The 21,173-nt window shown below is 41.8% G+C and overlaps 1 protein-coding gene across 2 annotated transcripts in view; it reads right to left on the reverse strand.

The window, feature by feature from the left end:
* Nucleotides 1-21,173, reverse strand: part of GLDC (glycine decarboxylase) — a 121,001-nt gene that overhangs the window by 19,548 nt on the left and 80,280 nt on the right. For both annotated transcript variants that reach the window (XM_070496069.1, XM_014851125.3), the window contains exons 15-16: nt 20,724-20,866; nt 5,406-5,481 (exon numbers count right to left, since the gene is read on the reverse strand). In XM_070496069.1, coding sequence (XP_070352170.1) covers nt 5,406-5,481; nt 20,724-20,866 — 219 coding nt within the window. The remainder of the gene's footprint in view (nt 1-5,405; nt 5,482-20,723; nt 20,867-21,173) is intronic.

Below are 21,173 nucleotides of genomic sequence, written 5' to 3' on the forward strand. Positions count from 1 at the left end.
TAAACTCTAGGACCCAAATGCCCACAGCATAGCTTCAGTGCCCTGCTTGGCTCTGCTGAGATGCAGGAGAGATGATAACGGTCGACATAATTCCAAGGCCTCCCATTGCTGAAACACCAATCCTGTCATCATTTATTGGATGCTTATTCTGTGCAACAAATTGTTAGTTGCCAAGAGAATCATAAACTAAGCATGAAAATCCATCAACCCCTGCCCTGTGCTCACACGACTTGCTCACTAACGACGCTGGCATACGTATAAATGAAGGTCTAGAGCCCATAGGTGCCATAGGAATTCAGAATAAGGGGCCGGCGCTTCAAATGGAAGAGATCAAGGGAAAGTGATTCAGGAACTAGAGCCTAGCTACAGCTTAAACATGTGTTCAGTCCTTATGGAAGGTGGATGATGGGTGCAGTGTTAGAATTCCCAGATTCAAATCATTTTCATTTTCTCCCAAAGGTCATGTGAACACAGGCAAACCCTCATGCTCTGGTAAATCTGATGATATCCCACTACAGAAAAGTGTATCACAGAGTTTCTCCCAACAGAAAGCAACAAGGAGAAGCAATGATCACCCTGAAAGAAAATAGCTCTCCTATTTTTTTTAAATCCCAGAAACAATATTGCAACTCTTTGAAGAGAAATGGATGGGCATTACAAAAACGGGCTTGTGAAGTGAAAATTTAGCTTACAGCTGTTTCCTCAAAACAGCGAAGTCGTCTACTTAAGAAAAATACACGTGTACAAAAAGAGAAACGCAACCAGAGGCAAACATGAAATTACTCTGTCGCTCTTCTGCTGACTGAAAGTTTGTGCCTCTTTTGAGGCTCCTGGTCTCATGCTGATTATGCTGTGTTGACCTCAAATCCTTTTTCTTGTTTAAATGCTTCCCTTTTATATTAAATTTTTTCCTTTAATCTCTCAGGACCAAAGCTGGAGTCACTGGTCCTTTCTCATAGGTATTTTTATTCTACCAAAGGATCTTTGGATAAAAGGATTCCTTCTGGGCAGAACATTGATTGAGGAAGGGAAAGGCAAATATTAAAATGAAGATAAAATATTTGTTAAGAATTCATACCAGGGGAGTTCTACTGAAACAAAAACATTCAAGCTAAAAATTTCAGCCATCCTGAATAATGGGCCCCTGAAGATGTTCATGTCCTAATCCCCAGAATTTATGAATGTTACCTTATATGACAAATGCTACCTTGCTGGTGTGATTAAGTTAAGGATCTTAAGACGAGAAATTAAGGCTCTTGAAATCTGGATTCTAGGTTGGGCCCTAAATGTATTCACAAGTGTTCTCATCAGGCAGAGGGAGATTTGACTACAGAGGAAGTAGGAGACTGAAGAAGAGGTTGGAATGATGGCAGGAAAGGGCCATGAGCCAAGGAATGCAGGACACCTCCAGAAACTAGGAAAGACAAAGAAACAGATTCTCTCCTGGATCCTCCGGAAGGAACCAGCCCTGCCAACATCTTGACTTTAGCCAAGTGAAACCAATTGCAGACTTCTGGCCTCTAAACTGTAAGGAGATAAATTTGTGTAGTTTTAAGCCACTAAGTTTGTAGTAATTTGTTACAGCAGCCACAGGAAACTAATACACATCCTGATACAAGGAGCAGCGTAAAGAAAAAAAGTCTCAATGGTTTTGTCAATGATTCATTTATATATTGCTGTTAGACATTTCTTGTTTTCTATGTGGATTTAGGAAACTAATATTTTTTTAGTGTTAATTTTTCCTCATTTTAAAATTGTGGTGTTAGAGGGGCCAGCCTGGTGGCACAGAGGTTAAGTTCGCAGCTTCCACTTCTCGGCGGCCCGGGGTTCGCTGGTTCAGATCCCGGGTGTGGACATTGCACTGCTTGGCACGCCATGCTGTGGTAGGTGTCCCACATATAAAGTAGAGGAAGATGGGCACGGATGTTAGCTCAGGGCCAGGCTTCCTCAGCAAAAAGAGGAGGATTGGCAGCAGATGTTAGCTCAGGACTAATCTTCCTCAAAAAAATAAAAATAAAAAAACAAAAAATAAAATTGTGGTGTTACAAGGGACATGGAAATAGCAGGACCTAGATTTGATGCTTTAGTTTATCTAAAACTAATCTTTGGTGCATTTGCACCCATTTAGGTGGACACTGTGTTTTTCTTATTTTTTTTTTTTTAAAGATTTTATTTTTTTCCTTTTTCTCCCCAAAGCGCCCGGTACATAGTTGTGTATTCTTCGATCTGGGTCCTTCTAGCTGTGGCATGTGGGATGCCGCCCCAGCGTGGCCCGATGAGCAGTGCCACGTCTGCGCCCAGGACCCGAACCAACGAAACACTGCGCTGCCTGCAGCGGAGTGCGCGAACCTAACCACTGGGCAACCGGGCCAGCCCCAACGCTGTGTTTTTCTAATTCCCCAATGTGCCTGGCATAGACCCAACACAGCTCATCCTTGAAGGAGTGAAGGATTAAGGAGGAGCACTTTTTTGCAAGGGAGATCAATTTGTTATTGCTACTAAAATTCAACAACCAAAGGCCACTACCTTGCCTCAGGCAGTTGGGAAGAGAAAAATACGCCCACACAGGTTTTGAGGGATTTTTTTTTAGTCAATCTTTTTCTTTTGTATAGGAAACTCAGTTTCTAATCAGCAAACCTGAATTAATATTTGACTAGCAAATTGAGATATTAATTATAAAGTGTTTAGGACAGTGCCTGGTACACGGTAATTGCTATATAAGTGTTTGTTAAATAAATTTGTATTCTCCTAAATTAAACTGGTAAATCAAGAACTTAACTGTTGCATTTTAGGAATCTCTGAAATTTAACCTAAGAGCAAATGTGAAAATAACTTCCAAAAACAGCTTGAGGCAAGAGAACCATCAGGAACCCGGGTGGTTCTGTAGCACGTGATTTCCTCACACTCCTTTTCAAAAAAGAAGGATATATTTTACTGGATTCCATTAGAGTCTATTGTGCAGGAGCAGCTGTCAGACTTCTCTGATGTGGAAAAATCCTCCCTGATTATTTGAATAAGTCATTTTCTTCTCTACCTAAAAAAGTCAGCTTTAATTAAAATCTTTAATCTAGAAAGGACACCAACATTTCCAAACTTAAGAGTTCTGTCTTTCTACAAGCTCAGTGACTGGGTGGCCTTCCCTGCCTCTCCCTCCCTCACCCCTCCCCAAAATGCCGCATCCAGCTCCTCTCCATCCTTCAGAGAGGGAATAGCCTCTCAGGGCACTCAGCAATAGGACTGTGGACAATGGTGCCAGAAGAAACACTGCATGCAAGGTGCAAGAGAGAGAACGGGGGACTGGAAAACACAGAGACGGAAAAGGAGCCGGAAAGAATCCGTGAGTCACAGAAGAACTCTGCCCAGGCGCAGTCTAAGGGTCTCTCATCCTTTCTCCTTGACCTTTCTGGTTTGGTCCCCAATTCCTAGACATTCACAGATACTTCCTGGTGTCAGACTGGAGAAATGGAAAACAATGAGAAGTGGGAAGCATCACAGAGTGAGAAGCACCACAGCTGGCCCTTTGTCATTAGTTTGTCACCGGCCTTCCATAAGCACCACACGTGGATCCGGAGGCCGCTCCAAAAAGCAGGGGCGGGAGTAGAGGTGGGATAGGGGAGCAACCTGGAGATGTTACACAGGATGATCGGCCCCCTTCCCAGGATCCCCAGACACCTCGTGGCTAAAGAGCAGGATGATGAGGAGTTTCAGTGGCTACCTCAGTACATGGAAGCCACAGAGGAAAAACAGTCATCCGGTGTCCTTTCACTGGACAACCGGAGCTTCAACATTTCCTTTCTGATTCTATGACAGTGCTGAGACTCCGAGTTCCAAAGAACAATTATAGTCTAACCTAACCCTTCCTTAGGAAGTTAAAGAATTCAGGCCAGCCCCGTGGCCAAGTGGTTAAGTTTGCACACTCGGCTTCGGTGGCCCAGGGTTTCGCCAGTTTGGATCCTGGGTGTGGACATGGCACCGCTCATCAAGCCACGCTGAGGTGGCATCCCACATGCCACAACTAGAAGGACCCACAACTAAAAATACACAACTATGTACCAGGAGGCTTTGGGGAGAAAAAGGGAAAATAAAATCTTAAAAAAAAAGAAAAAAGAAAGTTAAAGAATTCAAAACCACGAGAATACCCAAGTGAAAAAAACCAAGTCGGAATGTCAGGGACTGTGTTTGTCTGATTTATCGCTCGACTTCTTTCTGGACAGGCACACACAGAGCCTTTTATGTGGCCAGTATTCAACAATTTATTCAAGTGATGAATGCCCTATTTTTCAAAGGTCTCTGAAAATCAATTTTATTCCCCAACGAGGACAAACGCCTGGAAAAACACACCTGTGGAATCAGGTAAGCAAGGTAAGGTAGGAGAAAATGTTCTTTTTTTCCCCCTTTTTTGAAAGGGAAATGAAACAGTTTTTAGATTCTTCATTGCAAAATCCAGGCAACTAGCCATAAACAATCTTCCAGTGTTAATAAAACCGGGAGTGGAATACGTTTGGGCCACCACTTCCCACACCCTACTTACTTGGGCAGCCAGAACCACCCTGGCATACTTTCCTCTAACTCTCCTGGGATGGGCAGACACTTTGTCCTGCTCCTGACATGCACCTACTGCTCCCTCTAAGGACCCCACCTCCCCCGCTCAGTGGAAGTTCTAGCTTAGTGCAGGTCATCACCAAAATGAAGGCCCCAGGAGCAGAGACCTCCTTCAGCCATAATTTGAAACCCATGTCAGCTCAACTGCTACAGGCACTGCCTCTAGGGATTAGTGGAGCATTGTCGAGCCCATTAGCATCTGCTGGTCCCCACAAGGGTCCCCAAGTGCAGTTTGGACCCTGGAGACAAGACCTTCATACCCAAAGCAAACAATGAAGCAGAACAGTGAACTCTGCTCCATGTCTTCTTTTGTTGCTTAGAGCTGACAATCATTTAACAGGGAATTTATTTATTCAATAAATATTTTTTGAGCACACATATGACCAGAACTGTGCTTAGGCACAGTAGGAGTCACATAGGAATTACAGCTTGGTCGCTGCCCTTTGACCAGGCCTGGGGCCCGGGCTGAGCCAAGAAGAAGAGGCTTGGAAAGGCAACATTCCTGCCCCTTCCTCCCTTTGCTCCCTCGGGAGAGCAGTTCCACAGCCAACTGGCTGACTTTTACATACCAGGTTTGAGCAAAAGCCTTTTATCTCTGAATGTTTTCCCTCAAAATAGTTCAGTGAGATGTCTTGGAGGCAAGGATCGTTATGGCCCTTTCACAGAAATTTGTTTTTGGATTATATGTTCTCTCAGCTGCTTCCAAGAAGGCTTGGAGGGAGTGTCCCACACAACAAAAGGGATCCTGAGAGCCGGACCTCCTGCCACCCCATGGTGAGCAAGCACCACTTGTTCATACTCACTGTTCTGTGTCCCTCTCCTTTCCGGTCTAAGTAAGCTCGGATGGTGGCCAGCCCAGCATACTCCCCCTGGGCTCCGCTGCAAAGACAAGAAGAAAAGTATCAGGGCTTTGGCCCTCTTTGCTTTCATTTATTCATTCAATATTCATTGGCCATGGGCCACGTGTTCACCAACGTGTGACACAAAGTCACTCTCCCAGACACCATGGAAAGCTCACCTAGGATCTCTGAGTGAGCCTAAAGGTCTGTGAACTACAGCTCACCCACTCCCACTCAGAGATGGGCCTTTCAACCCTCACTCAGACCGTGCACCTAAAAAATCTTTTTCATAACATAAAATTTCAAAATTATACAAAAACAGAGAGAAGAATATAAGGAACCTTATATCACTCAGCTTTAACAATTATCAGTTTAAAATCAATCATGTTTCCAACTATATCCTTCACTGATGCCCCTCATTCTGAACTGGATTATTTTTTGAAACAAAGCTCAAGCATCATATCATTTCATTAATTCAAATTTCAATATGTATCTTTCAAAGATAAGAATTATTTTTAAAAAATATAAGTAGAATACATTATCACACCTAAAACAACGAACAATAATTTCTCAGTGTCACCAAATATTTAGTCAATGATCAGATCACCCCAAAGGAACTATGCACATTTAATGTGGCACTATTCCCGTCAGTCTTGGGCTCAGCTTCCCCAGGCCCCACATGCACATGGCTGCTGGAGGCTGGCCATACCCATCTCAACAATCCTTGAAGGCACCACTTTTAGAGCACACTAATGACTAACATTCCAGTGAGTGATGCTGAGTCAACCATAAACTGTTACTTAATGTTCTCAGTACTCTCTGCAGGAAGAAAAGGGAAGTGAGTAATAGGTTTTTTAATCCCATTCAAAACGCATATGTCCTCCATTTCGCAAAATTACAACATCTTCCGACTCTGTGGAGGGCCCAGTGGTTTTGGCCTTCATCCCTCTGGTCACCCGGTAATATTGAGATCATATTCGAAAAGCACAAGACTTAAGAATAAATTAGATAAACTTCCTTTTATTTCTAAACTAAAAGCTAAAATTTTGAGCATTGGAAATTTTTTTTTTTTAAGATTGGCCCTGAGCTAACATGTGTTGCCAATCTTTTTTTCTTCTTCTCCCCAAAGCCCCTCACTACATAGCTGTGTATTCTCCTTGTAGGTCCTTCTAGTTGTGCTATGTGGGACGCCACCTCAGCATGGCTTGGATGAGTGGTGCTAGGTCTGTGCCCAGGATCCAAACTGGCAAAACCCTGGGCCACCGAAGTGGAACACATGAACTTAACCACTCAGCTACAGGGCTGGCCCCTGAGAGAACGTTGGCACCATTTGGATTGGAAATGTTTGCAAACTAGTATAGGAGCATTAATAGTTTGGCATCAAGAGACAGCAGAATTGACTTAAGGTTCAGCATGAGGAGAGAATAGAAAATAGGGAAACATCTAGGGGTGAAGTGCTTAAAGCCTGGCTGGAGAAAGAAGGAAAGTGGTGATTTCCATAGGATGGAAACCACTGAGCAAAAGAAGAGGCTAGATGAGCTAACTAATGATAATAATAATAATAATAAGTATAAACTGTTCTATTAATTAAGCACTTCCTACTTACCAGGCACTCTGCACTGAGAAAGCACAGGTAAATGGTAGCCATTGCTGTCGCTGATGTCACCACCAAGCATTTTACATCATCCTATTTAATCCTCCCAATACCCCCATGAGGTAGGTACCATCATCCCCATCTTACACATGAAGAAACTGAGGTCAGAGTATCACGTGCCCAAATGACCAACGGTGACAGGCGCAGACTTTGGTACAAGTTGACCTGTCTCAAGGAGTCAAGTGCTTCTCTTGTCAGCAGTGCTGCTCCTCTGAGTAGGCTGTGCTTCCCAAATGATTGAGAGTCGAGAGAGCAAACACTGGTTTTCCTTCACAGAACCCTGGTCTGATTGATAGAACCAGGAGGTTTAGCTATACATAAAAGAAAGCCTGACCCGAAGACCTGGAGCACCCAGTTCCTTGTCATCCACACTGAATGAGCTTTGCCTCTCTCTACTTTCTTCCAGGGAAGGAGGCAAACATTGGTCTTCTGTTTTCCAGGCTTTTCTTTTCTTTTCTTTTCTTTTTTTGAGGAAGATTAGCCCTGAGCTAACATCTGCTGCCAATCCTCCTCTTTTTTCTTTTTGCTGAGGAAGACTGGCCTGGAGCTAACATCTGTGCCCATCTTCCTCTACTTTATATGTGGGATGCCTACCACAGCATGGCTTGCCAAGTGGTGCCGTGTCTGTACCCGGGATCAGAACTGGTGAACCCCAGGCCGCCAAAGCGGAACATGCGCACGTAACTGCTGCGCCACTGGGCCAGCCCCTTTTCTGGCTTTTGAAAAACAAGTTCTAGTTCATTTATTTTGTTCTTTATTTTGAGAACAGGAAAATGAACATGCCACACTTCAGCAAACCACTCACGCCACTAGTTTCTTAGCTTCCCTGTGCCTCTGTGTTCTCATCTCTGAAATGGGGATAATAATTGCACCCATCTCGTAGGGGAGAGGTGATAAATAATGAGATGATCCATTGTAAAGTGCTTATCACAGTGCCTGGCACAAAGAAAATGCTCCTTGAGTACTTGCAACTATCATTACTATCATCACTGTCTTCGTCATCATCTGCAGCAGCAGCAGCAGCATCAACGATGCAGCAACCCTGACCACTCTGCAACTCAGGCACTGTAGATGGGTTATCGCAGCATCTGGATGAGCACGTCCACAACCCTCAACCTGGATAACCCTCCTTTTCCCCTCTCACCAGCCAAACCCGACCCATTCTTCAAGTAGTCCCAACTCAAGTTCCACCTCTTGTATAAAACCTTCCCAAAAGTCACAAATCCAGCTTCTTATCATGTCCTACAAATCCCCACATGATCTGTGGTTTCTACTGATCTCTTCTTCTGCCATCTTCTCCTTGCTCAGCACCCTCCAGACCCCCAGGCCTTCTTCCTTCCCTGAAACATATCAAGCCACTTCCTGCCTTGGGGCTTTAACACTAGATGGTCCTTCTGCTTAGAAAGCTCCTCTTCTAAATCTTCACATATCTGGCTTCATATCAATATTTAAGCATCAGCTCAAATGACACCTCCTCAGAGAGACCTTCCCTGAAGGCAGAAATCTTACCTTTCAGGATCAACCTTGTGTTTTCTATGCCAAGAACACTGACATAGGGGATGTTTAATAAATATTGAATGAATGAATGAATGATTCTTTACCTCCGCCAAACTCTCATAGTATTTTGCTCTTCTCACTCTTTTGATAACACCATCCTATACATGTGCAGTACCTTGAAAATTATTACAGATCTCACATCTCATGAGCATACCTGTCTTCTCTCAGAGGGTAAGCTTTGAGAGTAGGATCAAGGGAATACATAGAACAGTACTCTGTATGGGGTAGGTCTGCAATAGATTTTTAGTAAATGTGTCCAAAATGGAGCTCCGCTCTCCAGCCCAGATAATCAACAGTAATGTCATCTTTTCCCCCAAGGTAAGAGACCTCAACAAATGCACTTTATATTTTCCCTCTGTGTTTTTCTCATGACTTTTATTCATCTTGTTTTGTTGGAAGACAAAGCGAAGTGCTTACACTAGGAATGAAGGAAGAGACTGGAGTTATGAGCAGTGATCCAAGAGAAAGGCAATATGCTAAAGACTTGATCAGAAATGTTGGATGTTTTTGTCTTATGTACTATTAAAATCAGCTATGTTTCAACTCAAAGAGAGTAAATGATATGTTCTAAATGCCACACAAGGCTTACTACTGGGATGCTATTAAAATAAGCGGAATTAGTAGTGCCACCTGTTGGTGGAAAAGTACTATGAACAATACATGCTTATCTGCATAACCCAGATTGAGAGACCATCAGAAAACTACTACATGTGGAGGGGCAGCAAGGATAGTGGTTTTCTGACATCTGTTTAAGACCAAGTGGTTAGTAGCCTGGACCTGCAGAGCCGGCACTGAGAGGAGGATGCCAGTGGATAGGGAACATCAGACCCATAGAAGTGCCAAGTGAGCATAAACTTAAACTTAAACTGTCTTAGAAAAACAAGGCCCTCCAGTCATGGCACTTACCCAGGCTGGTGAAAGAACTGCTACATATTCTATCGTTTAACACAGAATGAGTGACAACCAGCAGACAACTTCTTTCAAAACCCAGACTCATTCTACAAAGAATATACAAGAAATCCAGCAGACTAGAAGAAGCTAGAACCACAGTATGACAAATACAATGACCCACAAGGTGAAAATAAATTGGAGTTAATGGGGTTCAACTGTTTTGTGATGATTTAAACCTAGACCCTATTAGCATCAGTCTTTCATCACAAGTGGGGAATTTCAGGGCAGCTACTCAATGTGAATTTAGCAAAAAGTGGGGGAGTGAAATTTGAAGATGGCATGACAGGGTTAGGGTGACAGTTCAGCTCTTTTGTAAAGATTAGAACAAGGGTTTAAGGACACAATAAACTTCAAATATTACCATCAAGGGAGGAGGGGGGAGGGCAAAAGGGTTGATTAGGCTCACATGTGTGGTGAAGGACTATAATTAGTTTTTGGATCGTGAAACGTGATGTAATCTACACAGAATTTTAAATATATTGCGATGTACACCTGAAAGCTATATAATGTTATAATCCAATGTTATTGCAATTAAAAAAAAAAAAGATTACCATCATTTTACCCTTACCTTTGCTAAGAACCCTGTACAAAAAGGTTGAGATTTAGAAACCCTGCAACTCAGTTCTAGCTGGAAGCATTAAATTTTTAGAGCTTTGGAACAAATTTTTATTGGGGCATCACACTAGATCAATCTCAAAAGAAACTTGGAACCTTCTGCTAGATTTTAGAAATATGATTGCAGATGATATATCTATCTACGATGAGGAAGGAACATGGCCTGCTCTTATAGATGATTTTGCAGAATATGCATGGCCAGTAGTAATGGGTGGAAAGTATAGCACTTCTTAAGCATAAAACTTAACATAGATTAAGATTATAAATGAATTGATCCTGTACAGAAGGCATTTTGGTCAGTTACTCTGCATGTTTGTCACTGACTATAGAAGTCATCCTTGACCAGTCATGAAATAACCTTTTTATTCTGCCTAAAGAATATAATGGCTGACTTTATAGACACCATAAGAAATTCCTCAGAGGGGCCTGCCCGGTGGCATAGCGGTTAAGTGCGCACGTTCTGCTTCGGCAGCCAGGGGTTCACCGGTTGGGATCTCGGGTGCGGACATGGCACCGTTTGGCACGCCATGCTGTGGCAGGCGTCCCACGTATAAAGTAGAGGAAGATGGGCATGGATGTTAGCTCAGGGCCAGTCTTCCTCAGCAAAAAGAGGAGGATTGCCAGCAATTAGCTCAGGGCTAATCTTCCACAAAAAACAAAACAAAACCAACTAAACAAACAAAATAAAGATTTAAAAAAAGAAAAGAAATTCCTCAGAAGTTGGCTACTTTGGAATATTTGGAGATGGATTATTGTAGCTGCTGGTTTTTCTTTTTCTTTTTTTTTTTAAGATTTTATTTTTCCTTCTTCTCCCCAAAGCCCCCCAGCACATAGTTGTATGTGTATTTTTTAGTTGTGGGTCCTTCTATTTGTGGCATATGGGATGCTGCCTCAGCAATGGGCTGATGAGCAGTGCTAGGTCTGTGCCCAGGATCTGAACCTGTGAAACCCCAGGCTGCTGAAGCAGAGCATACGAACTTAACCACTTAACCAGGGGGCTGGCCCCGGTAGCTGCTGTTTCTAAGACAAAGATTTCTGCATGGTTTTTATATTTATGAAAAAGTAACGTAAAACCCATTTTGCAATACTGCAGAGTAAGCTGTAATTCATGATTTAAGGTGAACCCTAGCAGTCACCAAAACTCCTATTGAATTATAGCGTAACTGTACTGAGAAAACAGTATTTGTGTTCTCAAGTAGGATGTTGCCTTTATATATGTGTATTAACAAAAGGTGTTAAAAATGTGCCCTAAAGAAAATAATTATGTTGTGGATCCTCACACTTTTAAATTTTGGTACCATTAATTTAAGATTTATACATTTATTTGAATTATCAAGTATCTAGTTAGTTTTACTAGATCTATTCTTGTTTAATTTTCTCTAGTTATTCTTCTGAAAATCTTTTTTTTGTCTTTCTTTTTTTACTTTCTTTCTTTTTTTTTTTTGAGGAAGATTAGCCCTGAGCTAACATCTGCTGCCAATCCTCCTCTTTTTTTGCTGAGGAAGACAGGCCCTGAGCTAACATCCATGCCCATCTTCCTCTACTTTATACATGGGACACCTGCCACAGCATGGCTTGCCAATTGGTGCCATATCTGCACCCGGGATCTGAAGTGGCAAACCCCGGGCTGCCGAAGCGGAACGTGCACACTTAACAGCTGTGCCACCGGGCCAGCCCCTGAAAATATTTTATAGTTTTTAACACACCGTTATAGTTTGCACACCGATGGCTACATTTAGTGTGCGATTTCAGAGAAGGTTTCTTTTAAGCTATTTATAAGTCAATAGGCCTATTTTATTTCTAATAATATTCGAACCTCCTAAGAAGTTTCTTAAGTTTTTAAAAAAATATTTTGTTACATTTAAAAAGTCATTTTTCATGAAAAGCAGTTCTTTTATGAGAGATAAATTGTAAATTTAAATATGAAGTGAATTGTTTCCCTTCAGCCATCTATAAAATCTATAATGTTTAGCATCTAGCCCATTGTAAAAAGTGTAACATTTGGAAGCTAAAATTACATCATTATCCAATAAAACCAAGATTTTTGTAGGTATAAACAAGATTATTCTAAAATTTGTATGTTAAGGCAAAGTAACTGGAACAGCTACCTTATGAAAAAGAAGGAAGTGAGTGGAATCAGTCTATCTGATGCCAAGACTTACTATGTAGCTACAGAAATAAAGATTGTATGTTACTGGTGGAGGGACAGACATGTAGATCAATGGAATAGAGTACAGAAACCAGAAATAGATTCACAGAAGTAAACCCAGCTGATTTCTGACAAAGCTGCAAAAGCAGTTCAATGGAGGAAAGAGAGCCTCTTCAGCAAATAGTGCTGGAGCCATTAGACAGTCATAGGTCAACCTACATCTCACAACTTATACAAAAATTATCGTGAAATGGGTCATGGATTTAAATGTAAACCACAAAAATATAAAACTTTTAGGAATAAACTGAAGAAAATCTTTGGAATCTTGGGCTAGGCAAAGAGTTCTTTGACTTGAAATCAAAAGCATGATTCATAAAAGGAAAAACTGATAAATTGCACTTCATCATAATTAAAAACTTTTGCTCTGCAAAAGATCCTATTAAAAGGATGAAAAGACAAGCTACAGACTGGGAGAAAAATATCTGCAAACGACATATCCAACAAACAGTAAAAAACAAAGACTGCCCAATTAGAAAATGGTGCTGTGATGATCAAACAGGTGAATGAGCTTAGAAATATAAAGGAAGAGTTTACTTGAGGATGTTGGAGATTTGCTGGGGTTTCATTGTTGCTGTTTTTGTGGGGGTGTATGTGGGAATGTACAGCCTTTTGGTTCTCTTACTGTTTGGGGGAATTTTCCCTTTTGTGTGAGTCTTGGGGAAAGAGAGGGTCCTAAATCACCCTATAGATGTGAAAAGGGATCAGATATTCCCAATCACTACTCATTAACAGGTGTTGGACATGTGACCCAGTCTCAGCCCATTGGATACTCCAGCCTGGGACTTCATGAATCCGGAGGGAGTGACCCAAAGAATGGGACAGTCACAGATTTTCCATAGTGGTAGTAGTGACTCTGCCCTGGAGTTCTCTGCTGCCAGCCTCCCTTGGGTCTTGGTCACTTCTGAAGCCCCATTCTCCAGCTTTTCCATCAGTTCTGCGAAGCACCTAACATCATCCCTATAAATTGCTTTCCCGTTTAAGTTAGTCCAACCCATTTTCTGTTATTGCAACCAGGAAGCCTTACATAGGGAGTATAATTAAATCTCCCCTACAACACAGCATCTTAAAGTCACTCATTCCTAGGCAGGTCTAACAAAGAGATGGCCATCCTGGAGTTTCTCCTGCCTCTCATATGAAAGATCTGCTCAATCTGCTGTCCCTTTTCAAGCAGTCTGACCCCGAGCAAATTACTCCTCTGGATCTTAGTTGCCTCATCTGTCACATGGGGATGCCACCTAATTCTCACAGGTAAATTTAAATATTTATTATAAAAGTAATAAATCCATATGATAAGAAATTTTGCATCAGTGAAGAAGAGTATGAAGCTTAAGGTAAAAAAAGCAACCTCCTCCCATTCTTCCCAGTCTCACTCTCCAGAAAGAAACACTAGTAATTATTGTTTGTGATATATAATGTTTTGATGTTGGAGATTTTGATGCTAAACTCCCCCTCATCCAAACCCTTCTTTACTTTAAAAACACCACCAAGTAGTCAGGAACAAAAATGACCCAAGTGAAAGATTAGCTAAGAAACTGATGTTATGGTAAAACCGATCGCAGTAAAATCATCAAAACAGCTACTGCAAGGAAACAACCCGCTTCAGTTCATGGCAACCTCGTAAGAGCACTCCCAAGAACATAAGGTAAAAACTGGTGGTGACTCCTGTCTTACAGGTGGGATCTACAGGGTGACTGATAATTTACCATACACATACCTTGGAAGCAATAGGATTTTAATCAGTCTAACTCTTTGTTGCATACCTCAACAATACCTGGGTCTCAACTTCTATCAGCTTAAAATAGAGACCCCTCAATACGTCATTCTGGAATGTTCTTACCAATCTGTATCTAATTTGACATAAACTAAATTCTATACTTAACCTTTGAATTCTGGTCAAGAAACATCTGGATAGATCCACTTGCTTTGACCTTTCTGATACCTGAAGACTACCTCAAAGCAGTGGCTCTCAAACTCCCCAAGCAATAGCACCAGTGTCACCTGGGAACTTGTTAGAAATGCAAATTCTTGGCCTGCCTCAGGCCTACCAAGTCAGAAATTCTCGGGGGTGCACAAAGTGTGAGAATCATTGCTCCAAAGCCTTACAAACTGCAAAAATCAAAATATACTTTCGAGAGTTAAGGAAATTGGGGGAAGGGAGGTTCTTCTCCTTGTTGCTTTCTATTTCCCCAAAGTTGGCTTTCTTCATCCTTCATCCTTCACCCTTCTTTCTCTTCTTTCTGGCATTCTGAGTGTTTCTTTGGGAAATCAGTACCTAATCAGAGAGGGTCTCTGATATCTGGCCTCCCAGAGCTCTCAGTAGGGGAGGATCTGAAGCTGCACTAGGCTCAGCAGGAAAGCATAATAGAGATGATCAATGGCATCAGTCATATTAAAGCCAGTCAGTGATGTCTACTGTGAGCTCAGGAAGGGAGGAGAGGGAGATGGCAATTATCAGGTGTTTGACTCTCCTTGCTGTAAACTATTCTATTATGCACATGATGGTGGTGGATTGGCCTTCAAAGGCCAATTTCAAAGTTCCCTCCACTGGAAGATATCGGTCATCTAACTAAGCCTTCCTCTTTGGTGTTCCTCCAGAGCAACATACTCTCCAACCCAACCCTGCACATTAGAATCTCCTGAGGAGCTCTTTAAAAACTCTGATGCCTGGGCTCCACCCCCCGAGGAGATTCCGATGTACCTCATTTGTGGGGTGAGGAGGGCATCAGTATTCTTCAAAGGATCCCCAGGTAATTCCAATATGCAGCCAGCATTGAGAACCCCGCAACCCTACTCTTGTGGTTTTCACAGTGCGATGGCCAAACCAGCACAGTAGCAGCACCGGGGAATTTGTTAGAAATGCAGATTCTCAGGCCCCAACACAGACTTCCTGAATCAGAAACTAGCAGCGAGGTTTAGCAATTTAACAAGCCCCCAGGTGATTCTCATGCATAATCAAGCTTGAGAGCCATTGATTATGCCCTATTCACACCTTCGTTTAAGAACCTTGCCTGGAGGAGATTCTGGGAAAGCAACTGCCAGATCTATCTACATTCAAGATTACAGTTTGCAGCTTTTAAAGATAAAAACAACTTCCTCACTCTTATAAGCCAAGTGAGCTAATAATTCCAGCTTGTCTTTCACTTTAGATATCCTTGGAAGGTGTTAATTACTGTTTCTGTCTTCCTTAAACATTGCATTATAATTCTAACTCAGCGATTCCTAGAATGTACTTGTGAGCCACTGAACGATTTTAAGAGTGTCACAGCCTTATGGGGAACAAGCAGAAGCAAGCCGAGCTGGGCACAGTAGGAAATGGAAACGTACTTAAATATTATTTGGCTATGCTCTCCACCAAGGTGGAAGTGCTCTCTGGGTTTGTAGATTGAGCAAATAAATAGGAGAATGGGGACAAGTTTCTTGACATTTTTGTTTCAAGTCCTTTAAACAGCTTTGGGATCTAACTATCCCAGAAAATAGAAAGACCAAGTGAAGGCTTGGCTACATGAATCAAAAATTTTATGCCACAATTTATGGTTATAAAATCCTTTATTATCCATTCCTCAAACCTCAATCAAATCAATAATGCAGCATCCCCTTACTTGCTGTAGAGGAGAGAACCCTACACCCCTAGAGAGAAGCCCCACAACAGACGTCGGGGCCCTCAGCTATTCTAGGTTCTAACCTATCTTGTGAGCTGATTTCCCTCTGAGAAAAAAACCCACTGAAGAGAAAGGCCTTGTGGCAGTCTATACCTAGGCAGGAACTATTAGAGAAAGACAGAAGGATTTGTAAAAGCCTTCCGTGAGCATAACAGAGAACCTACTGGATCTGAAGACAGGATGGAAGGGCCCAGCAGCAAAGACAAGGCAGAGCCATCGGGGCCCCTTGCAGAAACGTTCAGGTTCATGCCTGAAAATTGCAGCTCTCCTACCGAGGCATTTTAGAACCAGATAGTTGTATTTCAAGTCCACTCGATGTTAAATATTATTCTACTCTACAGAGCTAGAACTGAGCTTGGCTCCTTTGCCCTATGTCTCCAGCCTCTCTCACTTTTTGTCTGAATACTGAGTTGCTGCAAAGGAAGGCTGAAGTCTGCCTCCAACCCCAGGGCAAGCTTCAAAGCTGACCTCATCATGCTATCAGCTGATGCAGAAGCCCTCTAAGATCCGGAGAACTCAAAGGGGAAAGGAATCTGTAAGCATCTTACCACGCATTTAGTTGTTTCAAAATATGCATGTTCCCCACAATAAAAATAACTTCTTTTTTGGATTGGATGATGACATATATCACAGTTAAAAAAAATTTTCAGTAATCTAAAAAAAGCATAAGGACAAAAAGTAAAATCACCTGAAGTGTTACCTATGACTATTTGAGTGTCCATCTCTTCATATACCTCTTTCCATCTATGCCTCTATTTCAGCGCCCATCTCTTCATATACCTCTTTCCATCTATTCCTCTGTGTAGAAGTGTAAAACAGTACGGCAGTTCCTCAAAAAATTAAACAGAGGGGCCAGCCCTGTGGCCAAGTGGTTAAGCTTGCACGTTCCGCTTCGGCGGCCCAGGGTTTCGCTGGTTTGGATCCTAGGTGTGGACATGGCACTGCTCATCAGGCCATGCTGAGGCGGCATCCCACATGCCACAACTAGAAAGACCCACAACTAAAATAAACAACTATGTACTGGGGGGATTTGGAGACAAAAAGAAAAAGAAAAACAGATTAAACATACAATTACCATAGGATCCAGCAATTCTGCCTCTAAATATATACCCCAAAGAATTGAAAGCAGGGTCTCAAACAGATATTTGTATACCAATGTTCATTGCAGCATTATTTACAATAGCCAAAAGGTGGAAACAACCCAAATGTCCATCAATGGATGAATGGATAAGCAAAATGTGTTACATATATACAATGGGATATTAGCCTTAAAAAGGAAGGAAATTCTGACACGTGCTACAACATGGATGAACCTTGAAGACATTATGCTAAGTGAAATAAGCCAGACACAAAAGGACAAATACTGTATGACTGCACTTGTATGAAGTACCTAGAGTAGACAAATTAATATAGACAGAAAGTAGAATGCTGGTTGCCAGGAGCTGGGGTAAGGGAGAAATGCAGAGTTATTGTTTAATGGGGACAGAGCTTCAATTTAGGAAGATAAAGTTCTAGAGATGGACGGTGGTGACAGTTGCACAACAATGTGAACATACTTAATGCCACTGAACTGTACAGTTAAAAATGGTAAAACGGTAAATTTCATGTTATGTATATTTTATCACAACAAAAAAATTTTCGAGTTGCAAAATATTACAAATGCCACTTCCTAAAAAGTTTGCCATACTTATCTTTTAAATTTCATAAAATAACACAATAGGAAAGGAAACATTTAGATTCCAAACTTTTTGGTGACTAGACTCTGGAACTCTCTAGACATACTGACCAACTCCAATTAGTCAGGTAATGAAAACACCGGGAAATGGTCCCTTGATGATAATTGTGGCTGTGCCCTTTATTTTATGAGTATAACTTCATGGCTGACATGGTACACTAAATTCTTCCTCTGTACAGAGGGGTCAAGTGTCTTACAAAAAATAGGAAGCCTACATCAGTTCCTTAGACGTGAGTGGCCACTAGCCAGCAATAAATCATGATGAATTAACCAATAAGTAATTAGCCCTGTGGTAGAGGAATTATAAGGCCTAGAATCTAAAAAGATTATAAGACCTGGAATTTATAATCTACTTATGGAGAGAAGATTAGCACAAATAAACCAAGATAGGGTTGTAACAAGCTAAAAATAAAATCATTCACACATAGAATATGTGGTGCATCCCTTCCTCTTTTCTCCAAATGAGGACATCAAATTGCCTCACTCAGTGGAAGCCTGGCCCCTGTATTTTCCCAACAAAGAATAAGGCATTTTCCCATCTGTCACAGCAGCCTCTGCTCAGGACCAAAAGTATCCTTCATCTGAGCCCAAACTTTGTGCACAGCCCCCATCACTCTCAAATCAGCTCTTGGGAATGAGTGTTATATCTAGGAATCTTTGGAGGTGGGGAAGACATCACTGCCAGGAACCACATCCTGAGAAAGATCTTTTCCCTCCTGCAAGACTGAGATGGGGTACTGAATCTCTCTGTCAATCCTAAGAATGAGAGCAGGACAGAGAAAAACACCAGCTATCCTGAGGAAAACAACAGAGAAACTTCTGAGACAGTGGTTCCCAACCTTGGCTGCAAGGTGGAATCAGCTGGGGAGCTATAAAGACATACTCCTGCCTGGGTCCCTCCCTTCACTCCCATCTTTCCCCACTGAGGTTATGAGTTCATCTGGGACTGTGATCTGGACATCGGGATTTTTATAAACTCACCACGTGAGTCTAATTTCCAGCCAGGGTTGGGAACCACTGCTTGAAGGGAAGGCAAGCCTCCTCATTCTTAGGTCAGCCTTCTGGGGACCCTGGCTGGGACCTCAATTTACTATAAGAGCTAATGACAGAATTAAAATAGTCTTGAAAAAGTACTCTCCAATATGACACAGAAGATGTGATCATATTCCATCACTAGAGGGCGAAGTTTCTTTATTTTCTACATTTAGCAAATGTCTTACTGCCTCAAGTTAAAAATTCACTAGGTTCCTCCCTTACTTAAAAAAAATAAAAGCTGAATGATGACGTTTTAATGAAGGTGCACTAAACCCTAACTTCCATGAATGTCAGTTTCTTCCTATTTGTCAGATGAGGTTTTGAGGGACTATTATTAAAAAGCTCTGTGTCCTTTCATTTGCCATATGCCCTATTCCTGAAAGGTCTGTATTGTATAGGGCATATTGTTTTTATAAAGTGCATGGTTTTGCTGGGTAACCTGTGTTGCCAAACAGCAGGTAGAGCTTGATTATATCTGATTAAGATCTGATTACTTTCTGTCTCAGAAAGTGAGACAATAAGTGAATCTGTTTTAAAATCATCTGATTTTTAATCTTTTTTTCCTTTTTTTTGCTGAGGAAGATTTGCCCTGAACTAACATCCATTGCCAATCTTCTTCTTTTTGTTTGTGAGCCACAGCCACAGCATGGCCACAGATAGACAAGTGGTGTAGGTCTGCACCCAGGAACTGAACCCAGGCTGCCAAAGTGGAGCATGCTGAATTTAACCACTAGGCCACTGGGTCTGAGCCTGACTTTTGTATCTTGAAATAGAAGCTGCACATTTCTAACAAGCTCCTAGGTGATGCCAATGCTGAGGCTGCTGGTGGAGAACCCACTTTGAGTGGTGTGAGGTAGAGAACCTCAGGGTAGATAGGTGAGTCCTCTTCTAAAGGTATCCTAAGATGTTAACTCATACACTTAAAACGTGTCTCCATCTGTCTGTCTACCTATCTATCCATCTATTCCCATGAAGACAGAGAGATGACAAATCCAGTGGATTCCAAATTGGCTGTGTATCAAAATCATTTAATTCCTTCTTAAAAATATTCCTTGTCTCAAACCGTGGAGATTATGATCAGTAGGTCTGCACCGGGGCCCAGGAATTTGTATTTTTTAACAAGTACCCAGGAGATGTCCCTAGAGCCCTCTGCTTTTGAAAATCACTGTTCTTCAAAGTTTTTACTTTATACACAAAGACCAAGGGGAAGTGGGGAAGGAACTTTCAAATAAACCAAGATCCAGGTTCTCCCAGCCCTACTAGATTGAGACATTGCTGTTTGTTAGGAATTAACATGTGTGCTTGATTCTAATTCTTAAGCTACGTCATTGATAGGTATAGTAGTTACACCTGTCCAAAGCTGGTTAACTAAAGCTAAACCATACCAAAGTTGGTTTCTGAGGATGGCCCACAATGAACCACAACTCTCAAAATTCACACTGTGTGTTGTCCCCTTCCACATTCAATCTGGGCTGGCCCTACTTTAAAAGACAGAATGCTCTGGAAGTGATGCTGTCTGGGCCTTAAGAGGTTTGCAGTTTCCCCATCCTTTCATCTTGGAACACTCCACTTTGAACCCAGACATCATGCTGGGAGGATGCTCAAGCAACTACATGGAGAGGTCCACAGGAAGAAGAAAAAAGGTCCTGGTCAACATCCTCACCGGAGCTCCCAGCCAACTGCCCATCACTAACTTGCCAGCTATGTGAATGAAGCCACTTTGAAGCTTCTAGTATCCACCCCAGTGGAGTGGAACTGTCCACTCAACTCACAGACTGATATGAAATAATAAATTCTCATTTTGAGCCTCTAAGTTTTGGGGTGCATGTTATGTAACTGACAAGTGAAACAACAGAATTCCTCTTACCTGTTAGGCTGAAAAGAGATTCGGTCATAGCCTGTGAGTTCACACAAATCCTTCTCAAGCTCTTGGAAAAGCTGCTGGTACCCTTGAGCTTGGTCCAGAGGCACAAAGGGGTGGATGTTTGCGAATTCTTCCCATGTGATAGGCTGAAGAGCAAGAGAGGAGAAAACATATGCATATGTACATATTGTAATAGTAATAATAAGAACTTTGATGATAATGATGATAGCAATAGCTAACACAAAAAATGCTGACTATGTGCCAGGCACTGTTCTAAGCACTTTAAATATATTCATTCATTTAAGTCTCATCACAATCTTATGAGGCAAATATTATTACTATCTTCATTTTACAAGTGGGTCACAGAGACCAGGAAAGGAACTTATACAAAAATATAAGCTTTTTCTATCTTTTCAGGAACAAAATGGCCTGAAAATAGATTTATATTCATGA

Source organism: Equus asinus, chromosome 23 (genome assembly GCF_041296235.1).
Source record: "Equus asinus isolate D_3611 breed Donkey chromosome 23, EquAss-T2T_v2, whole genome shotgun sequence".
Lineage (NCBI taxonomy): Eukaryota > Metazoa > Chordata > Mammalia > Perissodactyla > Equidae > Equus > Equus asinus.